Source organism: Pezoporus wallicus, unplaced genomic scaffold, assembly GCF_028554395.1.
Source record: "Pezoporus wallicus isolate ANWC-B61680 ecotype Strahan unplaced genomic scaffold, APGP_CSIRO_Pwel_v1 contig_6899, whole genome shotgun sequence".
In the NCBI taxonomy this organism is placed as follows: domain Eukaryota; kingdom Metazoa; phylum Chordata; class Aves; order Psittaciformes; family Psittacidae; genus Pezoporus; species Pezoporus wallicus.
The window spans coordinates 2,531,998-2,555,436 of NW_026638613.1; the positions used below are offsets into that span (position 1 = coordinate 2,531,998).

Sequence of the window (23,439 nt, forward strand, 5' to 3'; positions counted from 1 at the left end):
GTCAGGAAAGATGTACCAGATGTTAGAGAGACAGCACTGCCCCTTGCTCCCAGATAGGCTGAGCTGACAGGGAAGTTTTACCTTATTCTTTAAAATTATAAGCTTATTATCTTACTGAAACAACACAAAAAGACGAAAATGGGTAGGTGTTTAATACACTTGGTGCCACAGCAACAGGTATTTTGTTGCTGGGAGGGGAGTGGGAGGGGAGTGGGAGGGGAGTGAGAGGGGCTTGGAGTCCTTTGCATCAGGTGCATGGTGTTGGGGTTTTAGACCAACCCCTAAAATCTGACCCAGGCTTTGGCAGGGAGCATCTTAATTTTGTCAGCCTGATCATCAACTGCTGCACTACCAAACCAGGAGTAGAGGAACCTTTCCCAGCTGGCTCTGCAGAGGGTGTCGCTCTCCTTGCACAGCCTTTTGAGGTTACCATTGTTCAGCTGAGAAAATAGTTTATATGGGTTTTTTTTTTGCCACATCACGAGTCTCCTACTTAATTATCCTCACTGCTAAAGCACAAAATAGATTGTAAGACTTCAGTTTATTTTTCATACAAAAGTGGAAGCAAAGGCTTCCTCGTCCTCCAGACAGAGGGGAGCTGAAGATAGTGGTTTTTAAGCAGAACGTTTCCCCACCTTCTTAAGGTGAAAACAGAGCTGAGGTAGAAGTTGTATTTTAGTCCCTCCTGAGATACGAGGATGTGCTTTGTGCAAGTCAAGGCGTTTCTTGGCAACTACCTTCCCCTTGCATGTCTGATGGCTGTCTCAGGTGCACATCTCGTGATGGTGAACAGTGGTGGTGTCTGCCCAGGGTCAGCTGGTCTATCCAGTGCTGTATTCTGTACTTGCCAGGGTTGAGCTTTGAGAGCAGGATCACCTGGGAAATGTAGTGTTCACCTGGTCCCTCCATGAGCAAGCAGGGATCCCTGGTCTCCAGCATAGCTCAAACCTGTATGCATCTTCCAAGCTTTTATTGCAGTGGGAAGCTCCAAAGGATCCAGACAAAGCTCCACCAGCTCCACCTTTTCCTTAAAAGCAATTTTTGTCAGCATTTTTAGTGGGACACTCATTTCTCACCTGGAGATTCTGGGAACAGCCAGGATGGGTCCTGGCATTGTACAAGCCCAACCCAAGAAGACGAGATGTTTGAGTAGGCTTTCACAGTGGCTCTCTGGCAGTCAGTGGGCTGGTTTGCACAAGCACAGATCACAAGAGGAAAGCAAAACGAAGAAAGGTTCAACTTGAACCTTGAATTTCTCCTTGCTTTAGTGCACGGCAACACATAAAAGTACACCAGGTGGTGAAATTAAAGCCTTCAGTATAATTTTCTTTCCCAATTAAAGCCAGCCAGCAACGAAGCTTTATTTTCTTCTTCCTGCGCTTAGCAAGTGAAAATGAACTTAGGCTTCAGCGATGTCGTTCCCATAAACACTCCGTAGCCCTGCCTTACAAGAGATGACAAGCCCTCTTTGTTAATGAGGTGATATTTGCACTGTGATAGCGCTTCTCATCCAAGCAGCCACAAAGACTTTGCAAGCATTGATTTAAGCTTTACAAACCCCAAGAGCTGGAGAAGCACATGTTTCATGAAGGTGGGCTGACCTATGCCTGGGGAGGAGATGAGACGTGGTATGACGTCCTCTTGGATCAGAGCCAGGGGAGAAGCCCTTGTCTTCTGCTCCAGTGAGGGCTGAGCTGTGCCACTGGACAGTCTCACTTTTTTTAAGAGGAAGATTGCAGGAAAACCAGAGGCCTGAGCTGGTGCCTGTCCATAGCTGCTCAGCCAGCTCAAGAATACAAAAGTGTCTTAGGGCACTGGGACCCCCATCCCAAAGAGATGGGAAGACCAGTCACTAGAGGATAACTTTTTAGTTACTTCACCTCGACGGTGTTTGTGAGTGCTGTGGACCGCGCATCCAGGACTGCAGTCCCTCCTGTTTCACACAAACAGGGGAGAATCGTATTTTGGAAGCAGATATTTTTTTGAGCATCACATGGATTGTCCCTTCTGGATTCACCAAGACATGCAGTTTCTTGAGGCAAGGTGCAGAAAGAAGATTTGCTCATTAATAAAGCTGGAGGGAGGATTTAATTGGATCAAGTAGTGTATTTTATTTTTGCATCTCAATTTGTATGGATTAGCACTTAAAAGAGAATCACTTTTAGTCTGACAGCTTAAAAATAAAATCCCCAAAAGCTTATTGTTTTACTTCTAATGCAGTTCTGTAGTATCTGTTGGCTTCTGGCATTAATTTACACTTATTTACACTATTTGCTAAAGCAACATAAGGTATAGACCAGGTTGGACGAGGCCTTGGGTGATATGATTTAGTGTAAGGTGTCCCTGCTCACGGCAGGGGGGTTGGAACTATATGATCTTAAGGTCCTTTCCAACCCTAACTATTCTATGATTCTGTAGTGGCCTGTCAACATCTTTCCTCCTTGTAAATCCCTGTTCTTTTGGGTTTATAATGTGGTGAGATTAGTTCCAGGAAAACTTTGGGTATGCAACGCTTGAGACTAAGAGAAACCTGTTTATTAAAGGTGTAGCTGAGATTGTTTTAGCTGAGGTTCAATGTAACTGTTTGTGGGAGGGCAGACTGTGAGCTGGTGCTGGGCTCTATCACCCACAGCCACATTCCCACCTCTGCCCAAACTGTGCTGCTCAAAGAGCATGTCCATTTGCATGGATCATGATCAGGTAGACCAGGTCATGGTGCTCCCCAGGACCTGGTGGGTTAATAAAACTGCTGAGTCTCCCTGAGAGTGCAGGGAAGAGCTGCAGGCAGTGAGCATTGTCCAGAGGTCATCTGAGCTTTAACAAGCCATGTAATGTTAGGTGGTTAAATCTGGCAATACAAAAAAAAAAAAAAATCAACCTAGCTAGTCCCACTCAGCTTCAGAAAGGTAAATCTCTTGAAACACCACCCGGGGCCTTAAAATATGTGAAACAATCCATTAAGGAATTGCATTTATATCTTTATGTGTCGTGTCTTGTTTCTACCTGCAGTTTCACAGATGAGAGGGAAGGGAGGAGGAATGCTTCCTTGCATTTTCCTGGTCACCGTTGGTGACATCTGGCTTTGATAATTCACTGGTCGTACTGATCATTCCTAACTTTCTCCAAACTCAGCAGAATGGTGGGTTCTCCTGTCTGCAGCAAGAAGGCAAAGACAGGAGCATACATGGGAAGAATAGGAGAGGATGAAGCGAAAGAGGGCACATGTGATGGTGCAGCTTTGAGACAGTGCTAAGCATCAAGAGAGGTCATGGGAATCCTTTTGGATTGCTGTATCTGAGCCAGAACTGTGTAACAGCCAAACATTCTTCTCAAATAACCTGCAGGTTTCTCACTTTCTAATACAAGAATCAATATATGTACCTGCTTTTTCCATACCTTCCTTTTCTGTACTTGTCCAGGTCTAAAAAGTTTCAGTCCTTCATTGAGAGCTGCCTAGTGAAGAATCATAGCCAGAGACCAACCACAGAGCAGCTGATGAAGCACCCTTTCATCCGAGACCAGCCCAATGAAAGGCAGGTCCGCATCCAGCTCAAGGACCACATTGACAGGACTAAGAAGAAGCGAGGCGAGAAAGGTTAGTGAAGAAGGGAGAAGAGTAAGTGGAGAAGCAGTACTCTGGGCAGTCATTGACCTCTGCCATAGGTTTGGAGATCCCTAGCATAGACCAAACCATATCCAGGCAGGCAAAGCGTTTCAGTAGAAGAATGGCAAAGAGGACTGGGTTTTTCATGGTCTCAGTACCAGTTTCCCTTATGCAGATGGCTAAGTTTGTTTGCAGATTGGTTAAGTAGGTGTGGTCCTTCTGTGTGACCATGCTTCTGATTGCTTTGAGGTCACATTATTTTGTTTGATTTAATTTCTCTCAGTCATTGAAAATACCCTTGTCAAAACCCGTCAGTGTTCATACAAAACCTACAGGTGACTCATTAGAACTAATCAGTGGTTTTAAATATTTTTTTTTTCCTCTGATGAAAAATTGTATCATTTTTGTCCAGGTGATAATTTGCACATGGAACATTTAAGCTTTGATTCATTAAAATATGTGTATAAAATTTACATCTGCATATTTATGTACTGGCACATGGGAGGGAGAAGCTGCTAAGCAGCTCATATATTTCATGCCAAGTGATTCCATTGATTAGGAATAACCTAGTAAACTGAATGTTTCCAGTGAACTCTCCTGGCCCTATCAAAGTCTTCTGGAATGAAGATCAGGTAGCCAAAGGAACGTGTTGAAGTATTCAGCTGCCTGTGAACTGAGTTTTAGTTTGAAAGCTCATATGTAGAATCCAACAAATTAATAATGTTGCTATTTCTCTTCTTGTTGGTAGTGGTATTAATTTTTCATGCACACCTTGCAGCCCCTTGTAATAAATGTCACTACAATCAAAACAATAAAATGGGATCCCAGTGAAGTATTTTAAATGTGTTTAGTCTGGCAAATGAAGGTTGGACCCTAGAGATGGAGAGTAATTGGATAAATGCAAGCCTTTCTTTTACTATAATTCTCTTCATCTGATAAAGGTGGTATCCCAATAGAAATCACAGTATGTAGCACAACATTGAAGTTGAGCTTTTACATAGATGTCTTCATTGCTTGGAAAATACATGGATTCGCATAGGAAGAGCTTATGTTTAGGGAGAGAGGAGTTGGTGCCTTCAGAGACATAGTTAAATCCCACCTTCCAGTGCCTGTGGCTTCAATAGCTTGTGGTGCTCCTCCCTTTGAAGAACCTTCCTGAAGAACTGGGTCCATCACTGTCATATGGAGATAAATTCTTATTTTATGCACACCCGTGTCTTTACACTGAGTGTCTTTGGTTGCTGGGGCCATTGCCCACTGTGCTGGTGCTGCCTGCGGCACTCCAGCCAAGACTGCAGCCCTCTTCCCCTGGTTCCAGCACAGGCATTCAAGGTGCCAGTACCCAGGGAAGCTGCCTCTGCTTCCCTGGCCTTGCAGCCTTCCGTAAAAACAGAAGATGCAGAGAAATGATCCTGCCTATTCTTTGCCATGTGAGAAGAAGAGTTGTCTGTTCTGCCTATAGAGCTCTGGGGTTTTCGACCACTGGAAAAACAAGTGAGTCCAGCAAAAGACACTGATGAGCAATTCTGTTCCTAGATGAGACAGAGTACGAGTACAGTGGAAGTGAGGAGGAGGAGGAGGAAAATGACTCTGGAGAGCCCAGGTAAGAATCAGCATTTCATTTATGCCCTTACGTGTCTGTAACTCTGTAAAATCAGATTGGATTACAGGCTGACGGGAACTAGAAATGGAAAAAGGACAGTTTGAATACTGAGTCCTGTTTCCTGGCAGAACAGAGTATGTTCCCTTTGCTGGATGGCATGTGGCTATAAACTGATGCTCTAGGTCACCCTATCCAAAAACTGGGGAAAAAGACCCAGGTACCCTATCACCTGTGGGATCTGCAGCAGAATGTGGTGCTGTCATGGAAATGTGAGTATTCAGATATATAAAAAAAGTGAGTTGAAATTAAAGAAGACTCTTTTAAAATGCAGTTCTTACATCCAAGTGTAACTCCCTATTTCAGCATAACTTTTCACCATGAAACTTTTCTAGAGCTGCTGCAGGCGTGGTAGGGCTGGAACTTTCTTTGGTGAAAATTTTCAGGCCATTGTAAATGAGTATCAAGTTATTCCATTATTGCACTGAGATAATGTAATATTTTAACAGCTGGCAATGATTCATGCTAAATGTGCTTTGTGAATGGCTTCAGTGTGTGTCACTGAAGCAGAAGCAGCTTTGGTTAGAAACTTAATGTAAAGGAAGCCTTTAGCAAATGAATTATTGGTGAGCCATGCTGCTCTGCCCCCAACATGTGTGGTCCGCCCATCCCTCCATTCATTGCTGCCCAAGTTCTGTCAGGTGTTCAGATGCTGTTAGAATGAAGGGGAGAGGGGGCACATTGGAAAATCATGCAGAACTCCCCCTGGCAAGAGGTTTAAGGGTGCCGGAAAGGGTTCTTCTCTGATGCTTCTCTCCTATGTAGCTCCATCCTAAACCTGCCTGGGGAGTCGACACTGAGACGGGATTTCTTGAGGCTACAGCTGGCTAACAAGGAGCGGTCAGAGGCGCTGCGTCGGCAGCAGCTGGAACAGCAGCAGCGAGAGAATGAGGAGCACAAGCGGCAGTTGCTGGCCGAGCGGCAGAAGCGGATTGAGGAGCAGAAGGAGCAGAGGCGAAGGCTGGAGGAGGTAACTGGCCAGAGCCAAGCAATGGGCTGGCAAAGGATGTTTTCAGGTGGAACAGCATCATTTCTGGTAGCAGGTCCCAAGTGACTGTTCTCAGCCTGGTTTAAGATGACCATGCCCTAACCTTTCTAGCTCATAACCCCAAATGTTTTGTTAGACTGGTCAAAGCCCCCTGCTCATCTTTTTTGCATACCCACCTCCAGCCACTCCTCACCACGGGAAGTGTCACCAATTCTTGCAAAGGTAATAATGATGGTTTGCGATAAATAAACCCCAGAAATACCAAACTTAAAGGGATCCGTGGTACTACTGAGTAGAGTTAGCTCATTATTGAGGTGACAGCTGTATTCAGTTGAAGTGGGCAAAAACTGGTCCAGGCATCTGTCAAGTTCATTATGGTTATTTGTTACTGAGGACTGTTACAGTTGAGAAACTGAAAAGCTCCCTTTTACCACATCCATGTGCCACTCATGTCCCCTTTAGTCCCTAATTTCAACTTCAGTCCTTCCAGTCCCTGCTAATTACAATTTCTCTTGCAGGGGAGGGGCAGATGCCTGCCTGACTTGTGCAATGATCCATATGTGCCCCGAAGGATTAAGATTTCACTACCCTTGTCTTAACATACTAGCTACAAATGTGATCAGTCAGAAAATTTAAAATCCCATTTAAAATCCAGCTGCAGGATTTGACTTTGGGTGTCCCTGGGCTGCTCAGCCTTGCTGTGTACTCTGTAGAAAGCACTTGCTTCTGGTTTAGCTCCTGTTTCTTGGATTGGGGAAGTCCACCAAAAAAAAAAAAACAAAAAAAGGGAGCTTTTCCCCTGCTTATGGGGTTTTGATGAGGTTTCACATAAAGACACCTGTTGCATTGCATTGAACTCATCCCAAGTGTCTGATCGAAGGATTCATATGTTAATGGTAATTAAATTAGCTTTCCAAAGGGGTCACCACTGTGTCTGAAAAAAGGACTTGCAGTAAATGAACTATTAGAGCAGCCACTCCCTTTATTTGCAGGAGTCAGAGTATCTGTTATGTTTAACCTGACTCTCTCTGCACTGGGTAATGCCCCCAGGCCAGGAGCACACACAGGAAAGAATTTCAGGCAGCTGATGATGATGGTAATGGTGTGGCCCCTCTTCAGGGTGGTCCTCTAAGTCCCTCCAGGGTGAAAAACAGCACAGGAAAGTCCGGGCAAAGCATTTTTTCAGTCTGGTAAACATGTAGGTCTGTCATGTCAGAGCGCAGAGCATCGTATGCTCAGTACGTTGTAGGTCAGTCTTTCTTTGTGTCCTGCACCCTTCCCAAAGCTGGTGAGCTGCTTTGAGAGAGGTCAGGATCTGCACAGAGATATATCCAAAATCCTCTGCCCCAGTGGATGTTTATCTGAGGACTGTGGCAAGGAAGCCTTTGTCCCAGTCTGCTTGCTGCAAGTGGTACAGTATCAGAACAACAGCAGAATAAAAGCAGACACCAGATTAGCTGCAATCCTGTAATGAATACAATGCTTGATGCTGAATCAATACATTCTCTTCACATGAAGAAGATTGTTCTATCTCTTTCCTGCTTCTCAGGCAGGTTTTGAATGGAGGACTAATCTTGCTAAGCTGGTGAGCTGTGCTCTGAGCTACAGAGGTGCTGCTTTACAGGCCAGGCTGTGCACAGCTCCCCTGGGATCTGCCCCTTTCCCCTCTTCTTTCCCCCATGTCATTAAAAGCTAATGCCATCATAGCCAGGATTTAAAATCAATGCCTCTGTTTCTGGTGCCTCTAATAGTCCCCCATGGTTCTTCAACCATTGCCTGCTTCCCAGCTGCCTTACAGTTTTCAGTCCTAAATTAAAAAGGAGATACCTCTGGAGTAAAGCTGGAAAAGAGTTTTCATGCTCCTGCCATGTTGGAGAAGTGGGGAAAGACAGTGGGTCTGTAACCAAGGGACATCCTCTGTTTTCCCCAGCATGGGCCACCAGTGTGATCATAGAATCATAGAATAATTAGGGTTGGAAAGGACCTTAAGATCATTAAGTTCCAACTCCCTTGATGGGCAGGGACACCTCACACTAAACCATGTCACCCAAGGCTCTGTCCAACCTGGCACAGAACCCTGCCAGGGATGGAGCATTCACAACTTCCTTGGGCAACCCATCCAGTGCCTTACCACCCTCACAGTAAAGAACTTCTTCCTTATATCCAATCTAAACTTCCCTTGTTTAAGTTTTAACCTGTTACCCCTTGTCCTATCACTACAGTCCCTAATGAAGAGTCCCTCTCCAGCACCCTTGTAGGCCCCCTTCAGATACTGGAAGGCTGCTATGAGGTCTCCACGCAGCCTTCTCTTCTCCAGGCTGAACAGCCCCAACTTCCTCAGCCTGTCTTCATATGGGAGGTGCTCCAGTCCCCTGATCATCCTCGTGGCCCTTCTCTGGACTTGTTCCAACAGTTCCATGTCGTTTTTATGTTGAGGACACCAGAACTGCACACAATACTCCAGGTGAGGTCTCACAAAAGCAGAGTAGAGGGGCAGGATCACTTCCTTTGACCTGCTGGTCACGCTCCTTTTGATGCAGCCCAGGATACGGTTGGCTTTCTGGGCTGCAAGTGCACACTGAAGTCAGCTCATGTTCATTTTCTCATCGACCAACACCCCCAAGTCCTTCTCCTCAGGGCTGCTCTGAATCTCTTCTCTGCCCAACCTGTAGCTGTGCCTGGGATTGCTCCAACCCAGGTGTAGGACCTTGCACTTGGCATGGTTAAACTTCATGAGGTTGGCATCAGCCCACCTCACAAGCATGTCAAGGTCCCTCTGGATGGTATTCCTTCCCTCCAGCATATCAACCGAACCACACAGCTTGGTGTCATCGGCAAACTTGCTGAGGGCGCACTCAGTCCCACTGTCCATGGCAGTGACAAAGATGTTGAACAAGACCGGTCCCAACACCAATCCCTGAGGGACACTGCTCGTTACTGGTCTCCAGCCAGACATTGAGCCATTGACCACAACTGTTCATGTGCGGCCATCCAGCCAGTTCTTTATCCACCGAGTGGTCCATCCATCAAATTGATGTCTGTCCAATTTAGAGACGAGGATGTCGTGTGGGACAGTGTCGAACACTTTGCACAAGTCCAGGTAGATAATGTCAACTGCTCTGCCCCTTTCCATCAGTTCTGTAGCCATGTGATCATCCCCATGGGCTCAGCCAGGATTAGGGCAGAGTGGGCAGCCATATGCTGGCGGCTGCAGTGGCCCCAGTGTCTTCTCAGGTGTCCATCTGTCTAGCTGGGTGTAGCTTCACCTGCATCTCCAGCTACGAAGTGAAATGAGCTCTCCTCCCTATTGGACACTGTTTACATGGTGAGCAAGAAACTGCCAAGTTGCTATGGTGAGGATTAAAGCAGGAGACCTTGAAGAGGTGCGGACCTTCTGTTGCAAATGTAGTGGGTTGTGGCAGAGGTTCGATGGATACTCCCCAGTGCAGCCAGCTGTGGCTTTGCCAGCTGCAGGGTGTCATGTATCTGCCGTGGGCTGCTGTAGGAAAACCAGAAAACTAGTAGAGGCGGAGATTAGCAAACAGAGTTTCATCACTGCTGCAGGGAGTGGGCTGGAGGAGCTGCACAAGCAGCTTTGAGCATCAGGACACTGACTCCCAGTGTCTGCCCTGGGAAGGGATGCTGCCTCTGCCTGGGGACACAGAAAGGGTGTTGTACCCCTAGGCTGCCCCACTATTTCTAGCACAGCCAGCCAGTGGTGGATATAGTTTGGTCTGTTCTTCCTAGATCTTTGGGGCAGGAAGCATCTGGAAGCCAGACAGGGTACTGAACAGTAACCATCACAGCTGCTCCGAGTTTGATGTTGCTGCCTGGAGGCACCCAGCGCACTCCCGTCTATGTCACAAGTTTTGCTCCAGAGAACAGCACTGCTCACGCTCTTGTACCCATCATAGCAGCACCTAAAGGCTTCAGCAGCAGCCAGTGTTGGCTTTTGGCTTCCACTTTTTCTTACGCTAGCTTTTCACTGACTTCAGTTGTTGACTCTTGGCTCTGGATTTATTTTGGTTAGTAAAACAAAGTTTCTTCCATGCTACTTTATGGCCTGACTAAGATGGGGTGTGCCTCCAGTAGGCAGCACTATACCAACAGATCTTTGGGAGAAGATATGAGTAGAAGACTCAAGTTAGTCTATTTTCAAAATATAGTTGACCTTTAAAACCCATTAGAGCATCCAGGATAAATAGACTTTTGGAGCTGGTGGCTTCTGGGGCTCCTAATTCAGCCTGTTCAGTACTGCCAGGCATATTACTGTGCTTATAGAAAGAGCTCTGACTTGTTACAAGATGCTGTGAAGGTGGCTAGGCTGAGTGAGTGCATTTACTGGACCCAAGTGCAGCGCCAAAAGGATTGACGTAGGAAGATGCCAAGCTCAAAAATGCCTGGAGTTAGTTTGTACTGGAGGTGCACAGTAAAAGAGCTGGGGAAAAGCCTGTTACTGGGGTGATTCGTCCGTTCCTCTGTCAGTGCAGACCTTCAGTAGATGTTTTTTTGTTATTTTCCAATCTTTTTTTTAAATACTGCTGAGAATAGAGCTCTTGCCATGTCTGTTCCTTGCCTAGTAGAGCTCAAAATGAATGAATCCTATTTTTTCTGTCATCTTGATATTTCTGAAACTCTTACAAAGTACCTCTCATTTTAGGGCCTTTCTAGGCAAATCCAGCAATAACATCAAACATATATATAAAACAGTCAAATGGGGAAGTCTTCTGGTGGTCTCTTGAAGCACTTTATGCTGTCCCCAAGACATGCTGCCATCCTTAGCTTGCTTCCTTGCTTCTGTCTGACACTTGGGTCTGCTTTTTCAGCAGCTGACCAGTTTCCTTCTTTAAGGCTGCATCTTCTTCCAGGCACTCAGAGAGGTGTAGATTTGTAGCTGTCTTTAATTGCGGTGGAAGTGAAAATCCCGAAGCTGGCTGAAAACCAGGATCTTTGTGAGCTAGAGTTGCAGCTTTTTTTCACCTCATGCAGAAAGTTAGTCTCGTGAATTCAAAATGTGTGCCAGAACTAACTGCCAGAGCCCCCCAAATTAGAGAATTAAATATCACTAAATCAAATCGCACTAAGGAAAACAATTTTGTAATGCAGAAGTGTGAATAGGCTTAAATATATTTTAATTTTTCCCTGTTTATACATATGTTAGACGTATATATAGTTACCTATTAAGCCCTCCATTTGTTGCTGGCACAGAGAATGAGCCTTGCTGCACCAGTTCACCAACTTCAGCTGAGCTGTAGGAATAACACATCTCTTAGTCAGAAGCATTAGGGATCCTGGGAGACGAATCTCTGTGTAGACCCCTTGGCAGCAGTGGGCAGATGTAGTCAGCGAAGGCATTATATAACCTCATTTTTCTGCCATGTTGTGGATTTTTTTCCTTTCTAGGTATAAAATGAAGGTCACAGCTTTACAGGGAAGGTACAAGGCAAATCTAAGCATCTTGCTGTTAGCATGTGAGTTTTTATTCAGTGCAGTTATAGAGTCAGATGTTCAGGGGATAAAAAATGGCTGCAGCTCCTTTATACGTTAACCAGCAGCAGACAGTCTACTGGAAGCTCTTATAAAGCAATGACAAAATTAAATAAAATCCAGCAATTAATTATAGATAAACTTACGTTATCTGAAATGGTGGTTGTTATTTTCTTCTGCATATGCAGTTGTTGTATAGCTTGTAGGAGCATTTTGATTAAGATGACAGCCTCCTCAGTAATATGGTACATGGGAGCACTGTAGCAGTGCTGCACCCATTTCCAAGAGCTGCATTACAGCAGCTCCTGTAGTACAGGTGTGTGCTAAGCTTACATTTCTCTAGTTTTAATTTGGTTAGAAAGCATGTAGAAGTCATAGTTTCTGAAGCATGAGCCTTTTCCTGCTTGGAGCATCCCTTCATGATGATCCCAGCTAAAATTAGCTCCTGTGATCGTTCACGGTAGGAAGTTCTGACCCAGTTAATATACCAGTGGGAAACACTTCTCCGTGCTCCAGTGCTTGGTGTGTCAGGAAAGATGATGTTCCAGCCACAGTCATTCTTTCCCTGGTGGCTCAGATAAATAAGCCTGTCACAGCAGTGCAGCTACCTAGAATATTTGTTTTCATTTGTCACTTGGAATTCCCCTTCCACTTCTTTACTGGCTCATACCCATGGCTGGGAGCAGCAGCCAAGGTTTCCTTGAGCCTCCTCTTGTAAGAGTCAGTGCCTCTCCGAGTTCACCAGGTTCATGGGGTGGCTGCAGCTCTCTGGTTGCTTGTAGTCTTGAATCTGTCTGATCTAGCAATGTGAGCTTGGTCCTTTGAAGTCCTTGTTTTATGCCAGGCCTCCAAGGGCCTTCTCACCAGAGGTTTTGCGTTCATGTGTCTTCTTTCCCTCATCAATATTTAAAACCTGTCATTTCTAGTGCAGTGCAAATAAGATCCCATTCTGGCTTTGAAACAGCTACATATGGCTTTACCTGCAGAGTTATATAAATGCAGTCCTAATTAATTGGCAGTCTTGCTTTGCATGGATAATAAATCTCAGTAGTGTAAATACAGTAGTTTCAGGCTTGGAGAAATGTGAAAAGTGTGCACTCACAGTGAGAGAGGGAGAGCAAAGAACAGGCAGAAAAAGAGGCAAACAAAGAGAGATCTTTGAATCTTCCCCTACCCTTTTTAGGTTTTTTTTTGTTTGTTTCTGTATGCACTTTCACATGCAGTTTCCAGCTGCACCTTACTGAGCTCAGTCCCTATTTTAAACAGGGTCCCCATCATCCTATCACTGCTCAGCACTGGCATGAGCAGAGGTAGAGGGGACATGGGGGCACTGCTAGAGGCTTTGCCCACTGCAGTGCCAGGTCCTCTTCAGATGTTTGCCAGCTGCTGAAGTGGGTCCATACAGGGCAGGCAGATGTGCCGCTGCCAATTGAGTCCCCGCTCTGCTGAGATGATGGTGCAGTGCTCAGCTGAAGGTGCTCATAATGAGACCATGATAAATGACTTGCCTATAATGTGACCTGACAAAAGCACAGTTGAGCTGCAGGGAAGTGCTGTACTCCTGGCCTCAATAAATGTGTATATTGCATCCCACTCACATACTCAACCTGAAAAGCCCACCTGTGACAGGGCACAGAGATCCTTCAGATATCCAAAAGAGCATCAGGCCTTGCTTTGAAAGAAATTTGTGCCTGGGAGGCTCAAATCCCAGCATCTGGGATTAAATAGGCTTTTAGGTGTGCAAGAGAGGAGGCTGGTGGTTTGATGCTGCCATGCAGGAGAGAGACCAGAAGTGGGACAAGCTCACCAGGGCCACTGGGCACATGGTATGCTGGAAGGATAGTGTTAACAGTGTTCCCTCTCTGGGAAAAATGCTTTTGTCCCCTTTGTGCAGGGGGTTGGCTTTGTTCACCTGCAGGATTGGAAATAAAGACCAATCAGATGATTTTTATTTAAGAAATAGCTGTGACATTCAGGGCCTTGCCTCCTGTCAGCCAAGACCAGCCTGCACAAGCATTATGTGCTTTATTCGGCAGCATGCTATTTTAACTAAAAAAACTCCAACATTAAAACCCAACCCAAAACCAGTGTAATACACACTGTGATTGGAAGCTCAGGGTAACATGTATTCAACCCGTTCGTCAAAAGCCCTGTGCTTTTGAGGGCATGCAGCAGCGACTGTCACCAGCAGCACTCGTCCAAGGAGGTCAGGGAGTGCTGGCAAAGCCAAGAAATCACACATTACTTCTTCAGAGTTACCATGTCCCGGTGTCCTGGTGGCATCTCCTCTAGAGTTTGTAGTATAGAGTTCAAAAACCTACAAAAGCCGTACATTCACGTTGTACTCAGCAAGGACAGGCGTACGCATGGAGTAACACATGCATACGCAGCTTACGTGGGCAGTGCGAGTGACTGCGCCTGGCGTAGGACATGCCGGAGTCTGGAGCTGGCAGGTTATTTCAGGTTTGATGAGATTTTCCTTCCCTGAGGCAAGTGGAATAGCAATGATAAATATGGCTATAGGTGGTAGTGAAGCTGTGCTGCAGCTTGAGCATTAAGCTAGAGGAAAACAGTGTCCTTGGGCATGGATGTTACCTGTTACCTATGGATGTTCCCTGAGGATGAGATAGCAGCAAGGCAGGCAATGGCTCTTCCCTATATGAAATGTGGGGCTGTCTTTAAATATTTGTTAAAGTACCTATATGTCTATCTATAGATGTATCTATTTTTATAGGTGTCAGTCTATAAAGTTAGCTGTTGATGTCTATCTCTAGAGAGACAGAGATACAGAATAGAACATAGAATAGAATATAGAGTATGTATAGAATAGAATTATAGTCTTGTGATAGAGTATATATATAGTATATATTATATGTAATAGAGATAAAGTAGATCTGTTAGACATTACTGTATAGAGATTTATCTGTTGTATTAGATAACTATTACAGACAGATCTGTATAACAGCTATAATAGCTATATAGTATCTATAGCTAGATACCTATAACAGGGAGACGTATCTATATAGGTACCTATCTATAGATAGATACAGATTTCAGATCTGCCTGAATATACAGTGCAGATTATTGCAGAGCAGCAGTTTAAAGATACATCTTTGTCTCTGGATAGCACAGCCAGCTTCTTGGGCAGAGCTGCTATAGTCAGCTGCCATCTCCAGCCCTCCACGTGATTTAGCGAATGTATGGTGTTGCCAATCCCTCCAGTGCCTGCCTTTCCACTGCAGTCTGCTCAGCTGCTGTGTCGGCAACGGGGGGAAAAAAGGGGGGAAAAAAAGGGAGGAAGAAGGCCCAAATTTATGCTTCAGCGGGTTGTCTGCCCGTTAGCCCTGCAGTGTTGCTGCGCCCTGCACACGAGGGAGTTATGGCAGGCTGCAAGGCTGCAGATCCCCAGTAGCCAATACTGGCATTTGAGTGCCCTCTGCTGATGTGCCGGCTGAGGTGTAGAGAAGCCTGCAGCCCTTCTGCTTCATGGCAGTGTTGCAGCGGTTTGCTGCGAGCCCCTGCCCCCAGGACCAGAGTGCAGGGTGGTTTGGGGAGCTGAAGGAGTTACGCTAGGTTAAAAGCAGAGGGGGTGGGGCTGCAGGTGTCACCTGGGTGCCCAGGGCACGCTGGATGGCTCACAGCAGGCTCTAGGTCATCATCCTCCCCACAAAAAAAGCACTCTGGATTGCTGTCAGCAAAGATGCTACAGCACAGAGTAAGCAGGGATGTGACCCAGGAGGCAGGAGTGGAAAGGGAAGCCCTCAAATCCTGATCATTTTGTGTTACAGAAAAGAAAAACCCTAGGATCTTGGGTCTTCTTGTCTTAGCTTGTGGTCTTTGCAAACATTAAGAGGGATGTGTTCTCTTCTTGGCAGGCAGTAGCTCCCCCAGCACCCTCCCTCATGGGTCTGGGGACGAGTTTCCCTAAGCGATGGGTTTGTCCAGTTCCTGGATGTCTGAGACCTGATGAGTCCACTAGTCGGGCATGTGGGCAAGTGAGGACCACACACTGCCCACATAGCTCCATCTGCAGGTGGAAGAAGAAACGGGGTTGTGTGTATGGTCTGGTGCTGGCCAGGAGGATGTTGTGGGCTCTTCATAGCTGATGCTAGGTACCAGAGCACATGAGGTTGGAGTAGGATCAGCAAGCCCCTCTACTGCCCCAAACAGACCTGCTGGCTAGCAAGGCATCTTATCAGGTGAACAGGAGTGTTGCGGGTTGCTGGACCAGGGCTCCCTGAAAATTGTGCAAAACTCTCAGGGAGAGGAGTGGGGATGCTGACCTGTGCATTCTGCCCCCACAGCAGCAGAGGCGGGAGAAGGAATTGCGGAAGCAGCAGGAGCGGGAGCAGCGGCGACACTATGAGGAGCAGATACGGCGGGAGGAGGAACGGCGACGTGCGGAGCATGAGCAGGTAACACGGTGGGAGCGAGGCAATAGTCTTCAGCACAGATCTCTTCTTGTAATCAGGGTTTTTCTTGTAAACACTCATAATTTATGCTACTTGAGAGCAAGTCGCTTAATTGTTAACACTGTGTGTGTTGCTTTCCACTGCTGTCACATATTTCTGTGTAGGTCCACTTGCAGGCCCGCAGGTGTGGGGACACTTGATGCAAGTTTTTCCCACCCGCTTGTTCCTGGGGTGGGGTTTTATGGTATTCCCAGTTAATGTTCACCACTTCCCAGTGATTTTCACTGTTTACCCTCAGAGGTCCCTTGTAGGGTGGTGGACACCCTGGACTCTTTGGGCAGGGACAGAGAGTACTGGCTCTCAGGCTGGGTGGATGTAGCTGCCCACCTCATTTTCCTTCCTGTTGGGAAATACTGTCTCTTTTACCTTCTCTCTCTTTTTCCTTTGATCCTTGCTGCCCATGCCTCCAGGAGTACATCAGGCGACAGTTAGAGGAGGAGCAGAGACAGTTAGAGATCCTGCAGCAGCAGTTGTTGCAGGAGCAAGCACTACTTCTGGTAAATGGGAGGACATGGCCACGCTTGCTGCTTTCTGCCCATGTCGTGTCCGCATGAGCCTGCGTGCACCCAAGCTACCTAAGTGATCCCTGCCATGCCGAGACATGGGGGATGCCACTGTGACCGCCAGACCCGGAGCCTCCTGTCCCGCTCTGTGGCCACAAGCATGCCTCAAAATCCCCACCACTGCTTCAGCTGGGTCCCCTTATGGTGTACAGCGCTCTCATTGCATCCCTTCCTGGCATCAGCATGCTTGTGCCTTCATGAGAGGAGCAGCTCTGTTAGTTGCTGTGTAGTTTTGAAGGCTGTTTGCAGCATGTTGGAGTGTGGTTGAGCTGTCGCATGCCTGCACCCAGAGAACCCACCCTGTCGTGCGGATTTTCATATTCCAAGTGGAGGCCTTTGTTTTCATTTCCTTGCAGGAACACTGTATATTCCTTCTTGTGCTGTTTTTGTTCTAGATACCCTCTTTTTTTATTTGATTTCATTTTGAGTTTTCCTTTAATGCTGGTAGCTGTTATTCTCACTGCATTTTCTTTTAATCTGCAGAGATTATTCTTTTTGATCTTGCTATTAATTTTATTTAGGGAAAAGAAAAACCCTCAGACAAGCCCTTACCTTTTAAAATGGCTCTTTCAAAATTGCTTACTCGTTAAACCTCATAGAGCCATAGGGATTCAGAAAGATCACACAGTTAGCTGTGCTGTGCAGCCCTTCCCACAAAGAATAAATTGGCCCTATAGAGGAGTTGACTTCACTTGAGCTTTGTCTGACCTGGTGATGTTTGGCACCTTATCTGGTTGATCCTTTGTTCTTCCCATCCAGAAAAATCAGGGCAAAATCAATGGCAAGTCCTAAGCAGATGTCAGCCCTCAGGGGTCTTTGCAGGGCTTCCCTGATGAGGCAGGGCTAGCACCTCCAGTTCCCAGTAGACAGGGCAGTTCACTGGCTGCAAAGTATCGATTTTGGGGTCACAACTCTGAATTTGTTGGCCCTGTCCTCCCAGCTACCTCTCCTCTGGGATGCTTTACAGCTCAGTCCCCAAAGTCTTTCACATCAATGAGCTTTGCCAGGAAACAGTCTTTCAGATACTCAGCCCCCATTTTCCACTCAAACAGATAAATCTGTAGTTTGCAGCCCTATGTTTACAGGCTGGCCAGGCATCCATTTCACTGTGTTTTCTTCTGGGTAGGAGTATAAGCGCAAACAGCTGGAGGAGCAGCGGCAAGCAGAGAGGCTGCAGAGGCAGCTCCAGCAGGAGCGAGACTATCTGGTCTCCCTGCAGCAGCAGCAGCAGCAGCAGCGGCAGGACCAGAGGCCAGCAGAGAAGAAACCTCTCTACCATTATAAAGAAGGGATAAATGCCAGCGAGAAGCCAGCGTGGGCCAAGGAGGTAGGCAAGAGTAAGGAGCAAGAGGGTGCCTGCCTACATCTGCAGGGCTGGGCACACAGTTTGGTCTAAAATATGTACAGCAGATTGCACTCTGCTGGGTCAGCCTCCAGCAGATGCCATTAGCAGTGCTGGAAGCACTCCCAGTTCAATGCAGTGTGTGTGCGCATCTGTGTGTACCTTTGTGCAAGCAAAGAGAGTGAAGGAAGGAGGCTTTTCCATGAGAGCATGCAAGGAGGAAAATGAGTCCCTCCTGGAGGGGTTCAGCCATAGCTGGGGGTATGTGAACATACTGGGAGCTCCTGGTGTTCATACCTGGCACATCCACAAGCCTACTGAGGGTCAGGGGTGGATGTAGAGGGTGGTTGTAGCAGGGTTCCTTGCTGAGCACTAATTCAGTTCACCATAGGCAAACAGAGATCAGCCAGCCTTTCCTCCCGTGCTCAGGGCTGTATCTTTTGGGATTGCTCTGCTTTCATGATTTTCAGGAAGGCAAGCCACATCAAGAGTTTTCTTTTTCTCTCCAGCTAAAAGAGGTAATTGTTGTAACAGTTGCAAGATCCTGAATATTAATTATTGCCTGGCTGAATAGTATTGAAAAGATGAAGATATGCATTGTCTGCAGTGCAGTTTCAGGATCGTGTGCAAACTCCGTCTCCTTAGTCTCTTTGTGGTGGCTCCAGTAAGACTGGTGCCCACTCCTGCATTAATTTTTCCAAAGTTCTTTGTGTTTAGTTGGTTTAATTTTGCAGCCATGGGCAGGAAGATCTTTTCTTTTAATAACTCGCCTATTCCTACTAAGCAGGATCACAGCTCTGCTGCCATAATAACTCGCCTATTCCTACTAAGCAGGATCACAGCTCTGCTGCCAAACGCCTGGCACCCTTTAGTCCTGGCAGAGATGGGCCCTTCATCCAGCACATAGTTCTCTCCTGGCCTTTCCTCTTGACAGCCCTCGGCTGCATCCACAATACCTGCAAGCATCAAATGCTCAAGAAATTCAATCAGATCTCCATTGCTAAGCAAAGGTCAATAATACGAACAGTTCTTAACCTTTCTAAACCATCACAGATGGAGATGTGGATGTCTTTTCACTTCTTTATACTCCCTTGGGTTTCTCCTTTGTTCCCTTCTAATTTAGTCTTCAGAGTCTTTTGGTGGTGATGCACCATAAGGCATATTTTCATGGAGCTGCAGCATCATTCTCCAGCCCTTCCAGTGGAAGAAGAGGTTTGGTAAGTGGGTCTGCAGATAAGATGCTCCAGATGTGCTGAGCCACCTCTAACGTGAGAGGTTTCCACCTGGATGGTGCCTCTGTAGCTTTGTGCAGAATAGGGTCTCTCTTGAACATCTGCAGAAGTGCTGAGAGCTGGTAGCAGGCAGGGAAAGGGGAATAAACTGTCTTTCATTGCCTGGTTTAAATAAATCCTCTGGAACCTTGCAAAAGTACCTCTGGCACTGTCTTCAAAGCCATAGCAAAGATATATAAAAAGGAACCTTATTCTTTATCTGGTGTGAAGGAGAGAAGTGCTGGATTTAGCATTCTGTTTCAAACACAAAGTTCCATTTCTTCTGTTCCATGGGGGAGGCATCTTTTTATTTGTTGCCATCACTTGAAGCACAATGTTGGGAACTGTAGAATATGAACGAGAGCAGCAGAATGTCACCTCATACCCTTTGCCGAAGTCACAGGGAAGATGAGGTTTCCTGTTGTTGGGGAATATCTCCAGCTTCCACTAATTAGCTCTCTGAACCCTTTACTCTTTACCTGTGTCACTCTGTCTGATTTCTAATGAAATGCTCAGAGCAGCTGCTGTGGCATCTTTCTGCTCTTGGGAGCAGTAGTTTGATGTACTGCCTTGACAAAATACCTTTGGGAACTTCCCTAAACTACTCCTCTTGCCTTGATCCCCTGTTTTACCTGCTGCATAGTTACACTTCTAGAACAATGCAGCTACTCTGCAGCATAGATTAAAGTGCCATCCTTGCTGGCTATACAGGCAGACTTATGCTGATACTTAAATCATCCTACCATGGTTCTTGTTACAATTTAGCAATTTCCATACCCAGCCCATGCATGCTAATTTAACGGAAATATTGAGACTTTGTTTTCCTTTGAGAACAATGAAAAGACAAGTCTAGTGTTCAGCCTACAATTTCTGGAGGCTCTGCAGAGCTTATTAGGATATTTTCTGAAGATTTTGCATGATATCCCATACCATCCTTGTATTTATATTCCTTGGTCTCAAGTCTTCTCCCTCAGGAGCTTGATCACCATAGCTGAATTCTCCTTGCACTGTGCCCCTCTCTGCTTTTCACAGCTCTCCTTTATGGACTTATTTTCCCACCTCACTCTTCTTCACATGGTAACTCCAAGACCCTGCAGACAGAGGGTAAAGTATAAAGTGGCTACAGCCACTTGTGTTGTGTCCCTGCATCCCCTTGTTAAGACACTGGTCTGTCAGTGAAGACAAAGCTCTGGTTTAGGAACCAGGCTGTACTGCATTTTTCATAGCTTCCCTGGTCAAGGATTTATCTTCTTTTGTGCTAAACAAAACAGTCTGATCAGATAGTCTTATCAATACACATGGATGCACATCTCCATCTGCTGCCTCTTCTAATCGTCTTGTGAATGAAGGGTTATCCACTGGAAATTAACTTGGGATACAGCCAGGGTGCTGTCCCAGACCTGCCATTTAGCCAGGTTCATTATCAAGGACTCGCTGGGCCTTTTGGACGTCATGTTGTAACCCTCTGATGATCCAGCCAGGGATGTGGCTTTAGCACTCTAAGCAGTAGTACTGTAATGAGCAGCTTTCTCCATTACTGGCTTGTCTGTTATAGACCAGTATTTGCCAAACAAAGCGGTGCAGGTAGTCAGGTATCCTGGGTTCAGCTGCATTCTCTCCCCTTGTTATTTCCCTTATCACTAATATTATTGGTGGTAGTAGTAGTAGTTTTGTGTTATACCTTAGTTACTGGACTGTTCTTATCTCAACCTGTGGGAATTACATTCTTTAGATTCTCCTCCCCATCCACCCAGGAGCAGGGGGAGGAAGAAGCAAGGGGAGTGAGCAAGCAGCTTCATGGTTCTGAGTTACCGGCTGGCCTTAAAGCACAACACTGAGTCTAACATCTCAGTGACAAAGAAGCTTGGTCAGCTGAAGGATAGGTTTGGTCAGGTGTATGCCATACATGACCATGCATAAAGGAGGAGACAAGTTTAATCGGATGTTTTCCATGCAGTGGCCGGGCTCTGCAGTGCTTTCCCACAGCTCAGACCTTCCTGGGAGCTCAGGGCTTGACTGTGCATTGCAAGGTCTGCTGTTCTCTGCAGCAGCCAACATGTGTGTCAGCTCCTCCTGCAGTCCCCATGGCTTAATTCTTCTCTTGCTTTGAAGTGATGTATTGAAACATTAGCATCCTTCCACTGGGTCCTGCACAGAAGCTGGTAAGAATGTTTTCCTGTTTGAGGGGAATCTTGAGTTCAATTAGAAATGGCTTGAACCAGAGCAATGATGAATTCCTGCAGGATTTTACTGCTTTTTCCCTCACTCTGCCTAATGGTGGAGTCAGTAAGGCTTCCTGAAGTGCAGCTGGAGAGTTCCAAGAGCATCCTCTGCTGTGCTGGTGCAGCAAAGTCCTAGTGAGGACATGCTGGCAGTGGGAAACCAAGTGTCCTTCTCCTTCCCAGTACACAGACATCCCCATTTCATCGTTCCCCTGCCTTCTAGTCTACACAAGCTTTGACGTCCTCCATGATTAGCTGCACATTACGGCTTGGCAGTGTGCCGGAGAGCACCTGCAAACAGGTGGAGGACTCGGCAGCAGCACTGTCTTTGCCTGCTGTCGTTCATGACAAAGTTTGGTTGATAAGGAGATGTACTGGGCCATGCCTGCAACCCAGTGCTCATGCTGCTGTTCCCTTGTTCAGAAGAAATTCTCCTTCCTGCCCTTCTTGCCTTCCCATCCTTGTGTCCACTCCCATAGACATCACCAAACCTAGTTCTGTACAGCCTCTGCTAGCCAGTGGGCAGCATCTGGGGAAGTTGCGACAACCTCTTAAGACACAGCAGTGTCCTGGATGGTCCCTCATGAACTAGAAAGAAAAGAATCCATAACACAAATCTCTTACCTAAATTTTACCTAAATCTGGTGCCTGCTCAATATCTGAAAATGGAAAAGATGCATTTTTATTAATATAATGGCTTTTACTACTTAAAAAGCAGCTGTGGTTCTTTCCAAGCAAACCTATTTTAAAGTTTGCCTTTTAACATGACATTGTAGATGGTGGAATCAAGACATGCTAAGGGTATTTAACATGTTAATGATACATGAATGAAAATACCCGTCAGATCTCGAGGTGTCAGAAATTCTGCATAGCATATGCAGTATGAATACCGATGCATACAGTCTCTAACTGCAGGAGCAGATTGCACGTATGTCTGGGTTGGCTGAAACCATTGCACTTTGATCAAAGGGAATTGAAAGCAGTGGGCTTTGGGTTTATTTCTCTACTGATAATGGAATCTTTTCCTCTTCCATACATGACAAGGTGCGAGGCTTACTAAATCTAGATAAAAGCCAGCCATTTTCTGGCTGCCATGTTTATTCTTTCATTCAGATCAAATAAAAGCACTCCTCATGTTTATAATAGTGAAGGAAAAGGGTCCCTTGCTTAAAGATACATTTGAGAAGAAGCACGAGCTTCTCAGGAGTCATCTTCTAGAAATACCTCTGAGAGTCATGTTTCCTTTTCTTTATTTCTTCATTTCATATTCAGAAATGAATTATGTGCATAAATACAAGTAGTTCTTTCAGTGTCTTTAAAATGCATTTATTGCAAAATCTGCAGAGTGACTTGGATTCCATGATGATACGGTTTAGTGTGAGGTGTCCCTGCCCATGGCAGAGGGGTTGGAACTTGATGATGATCTTAAGATCCTTTCCAACCCTAACTATTCTATGATTCTGTGATACGATATATGTGATATGCCAAAGGAGAAAAGAACTTCATATGTATTTAGATATGCATACCTTGGTTTTCTGTCGGAGACAAGTTTTTATGGAGTGTTCGCCCACTCTCCCTGTCTCACCGCAGGTGGAGGAACGCTCCCGGCTCAATCGCCAGAGCTCACCGGCCATGCCCCATAAGGTGGCCAACAGAATTTCTGACCCCAACCTGCCTCCTCGGTCGGAGTCTTTCAGCATTAGTGGTGTACAGCCAGCCCGGACCCCACCCCTGCTTCGACCTGTGGACCCGCAGGTAACAGCGCTTTCCCTGGCAGGCTCACATGCCAGAGCCAGGATGCTGGGGGTGCTGGTAAGGTAACAAGAAAAA

General features: G+C 46.2%; 1 protein-coding gene across 8 annotated transcripts in view; it reads left to right on the plus strand.

Annotated features, from left to right (window-relative positions):
• Window positions 1-23,439, plus strand: part of TNIK (TRAF2 and NCK interacting kinase) — a 161,823-nt gene that overhangs the window by 106,459 nt on the left and 31,925 nt on the right. For 5 of the 8 annotated variants that reach the window (XM_057411550.1, XM_057411556.1, XM_057411551.1 and 2 more), the window contains exons 10-16: window positions 3,420-3,595; window positions 5,141-5,207; window positions 6,030-6,234; window positions 16,044-16,154; window positions 16,622-16,708; window positions 17,901-18,101; window positions 23,200-23,364. In XM_057411550.1, coding sequence (XP_057267533.1) covers window positions 3,420-3,595; window positions 5,141-5,207; window positions 6,030-6,234; window positions 16,044-16,154; window positions 16,622-16,708; window positions 17,901-18,101; window positions 23,200-23,364 — 1,012 coding nt within the window. The remainder of the gene's footprint in view (window positions 1-3,419; window positions 3,596-5,140; window positions 5,208-6,029; window positions 6,235-16,043; window positions 16,155-16,621; window positions 16,709-17,900; window positions 18,102-23,199; window positions 23,365-23,439) is intronic. The other 3 variants (XM_057411553.1, XM_057411554.1, XM_057411555.1) reach the window with 1 other exon arrangement.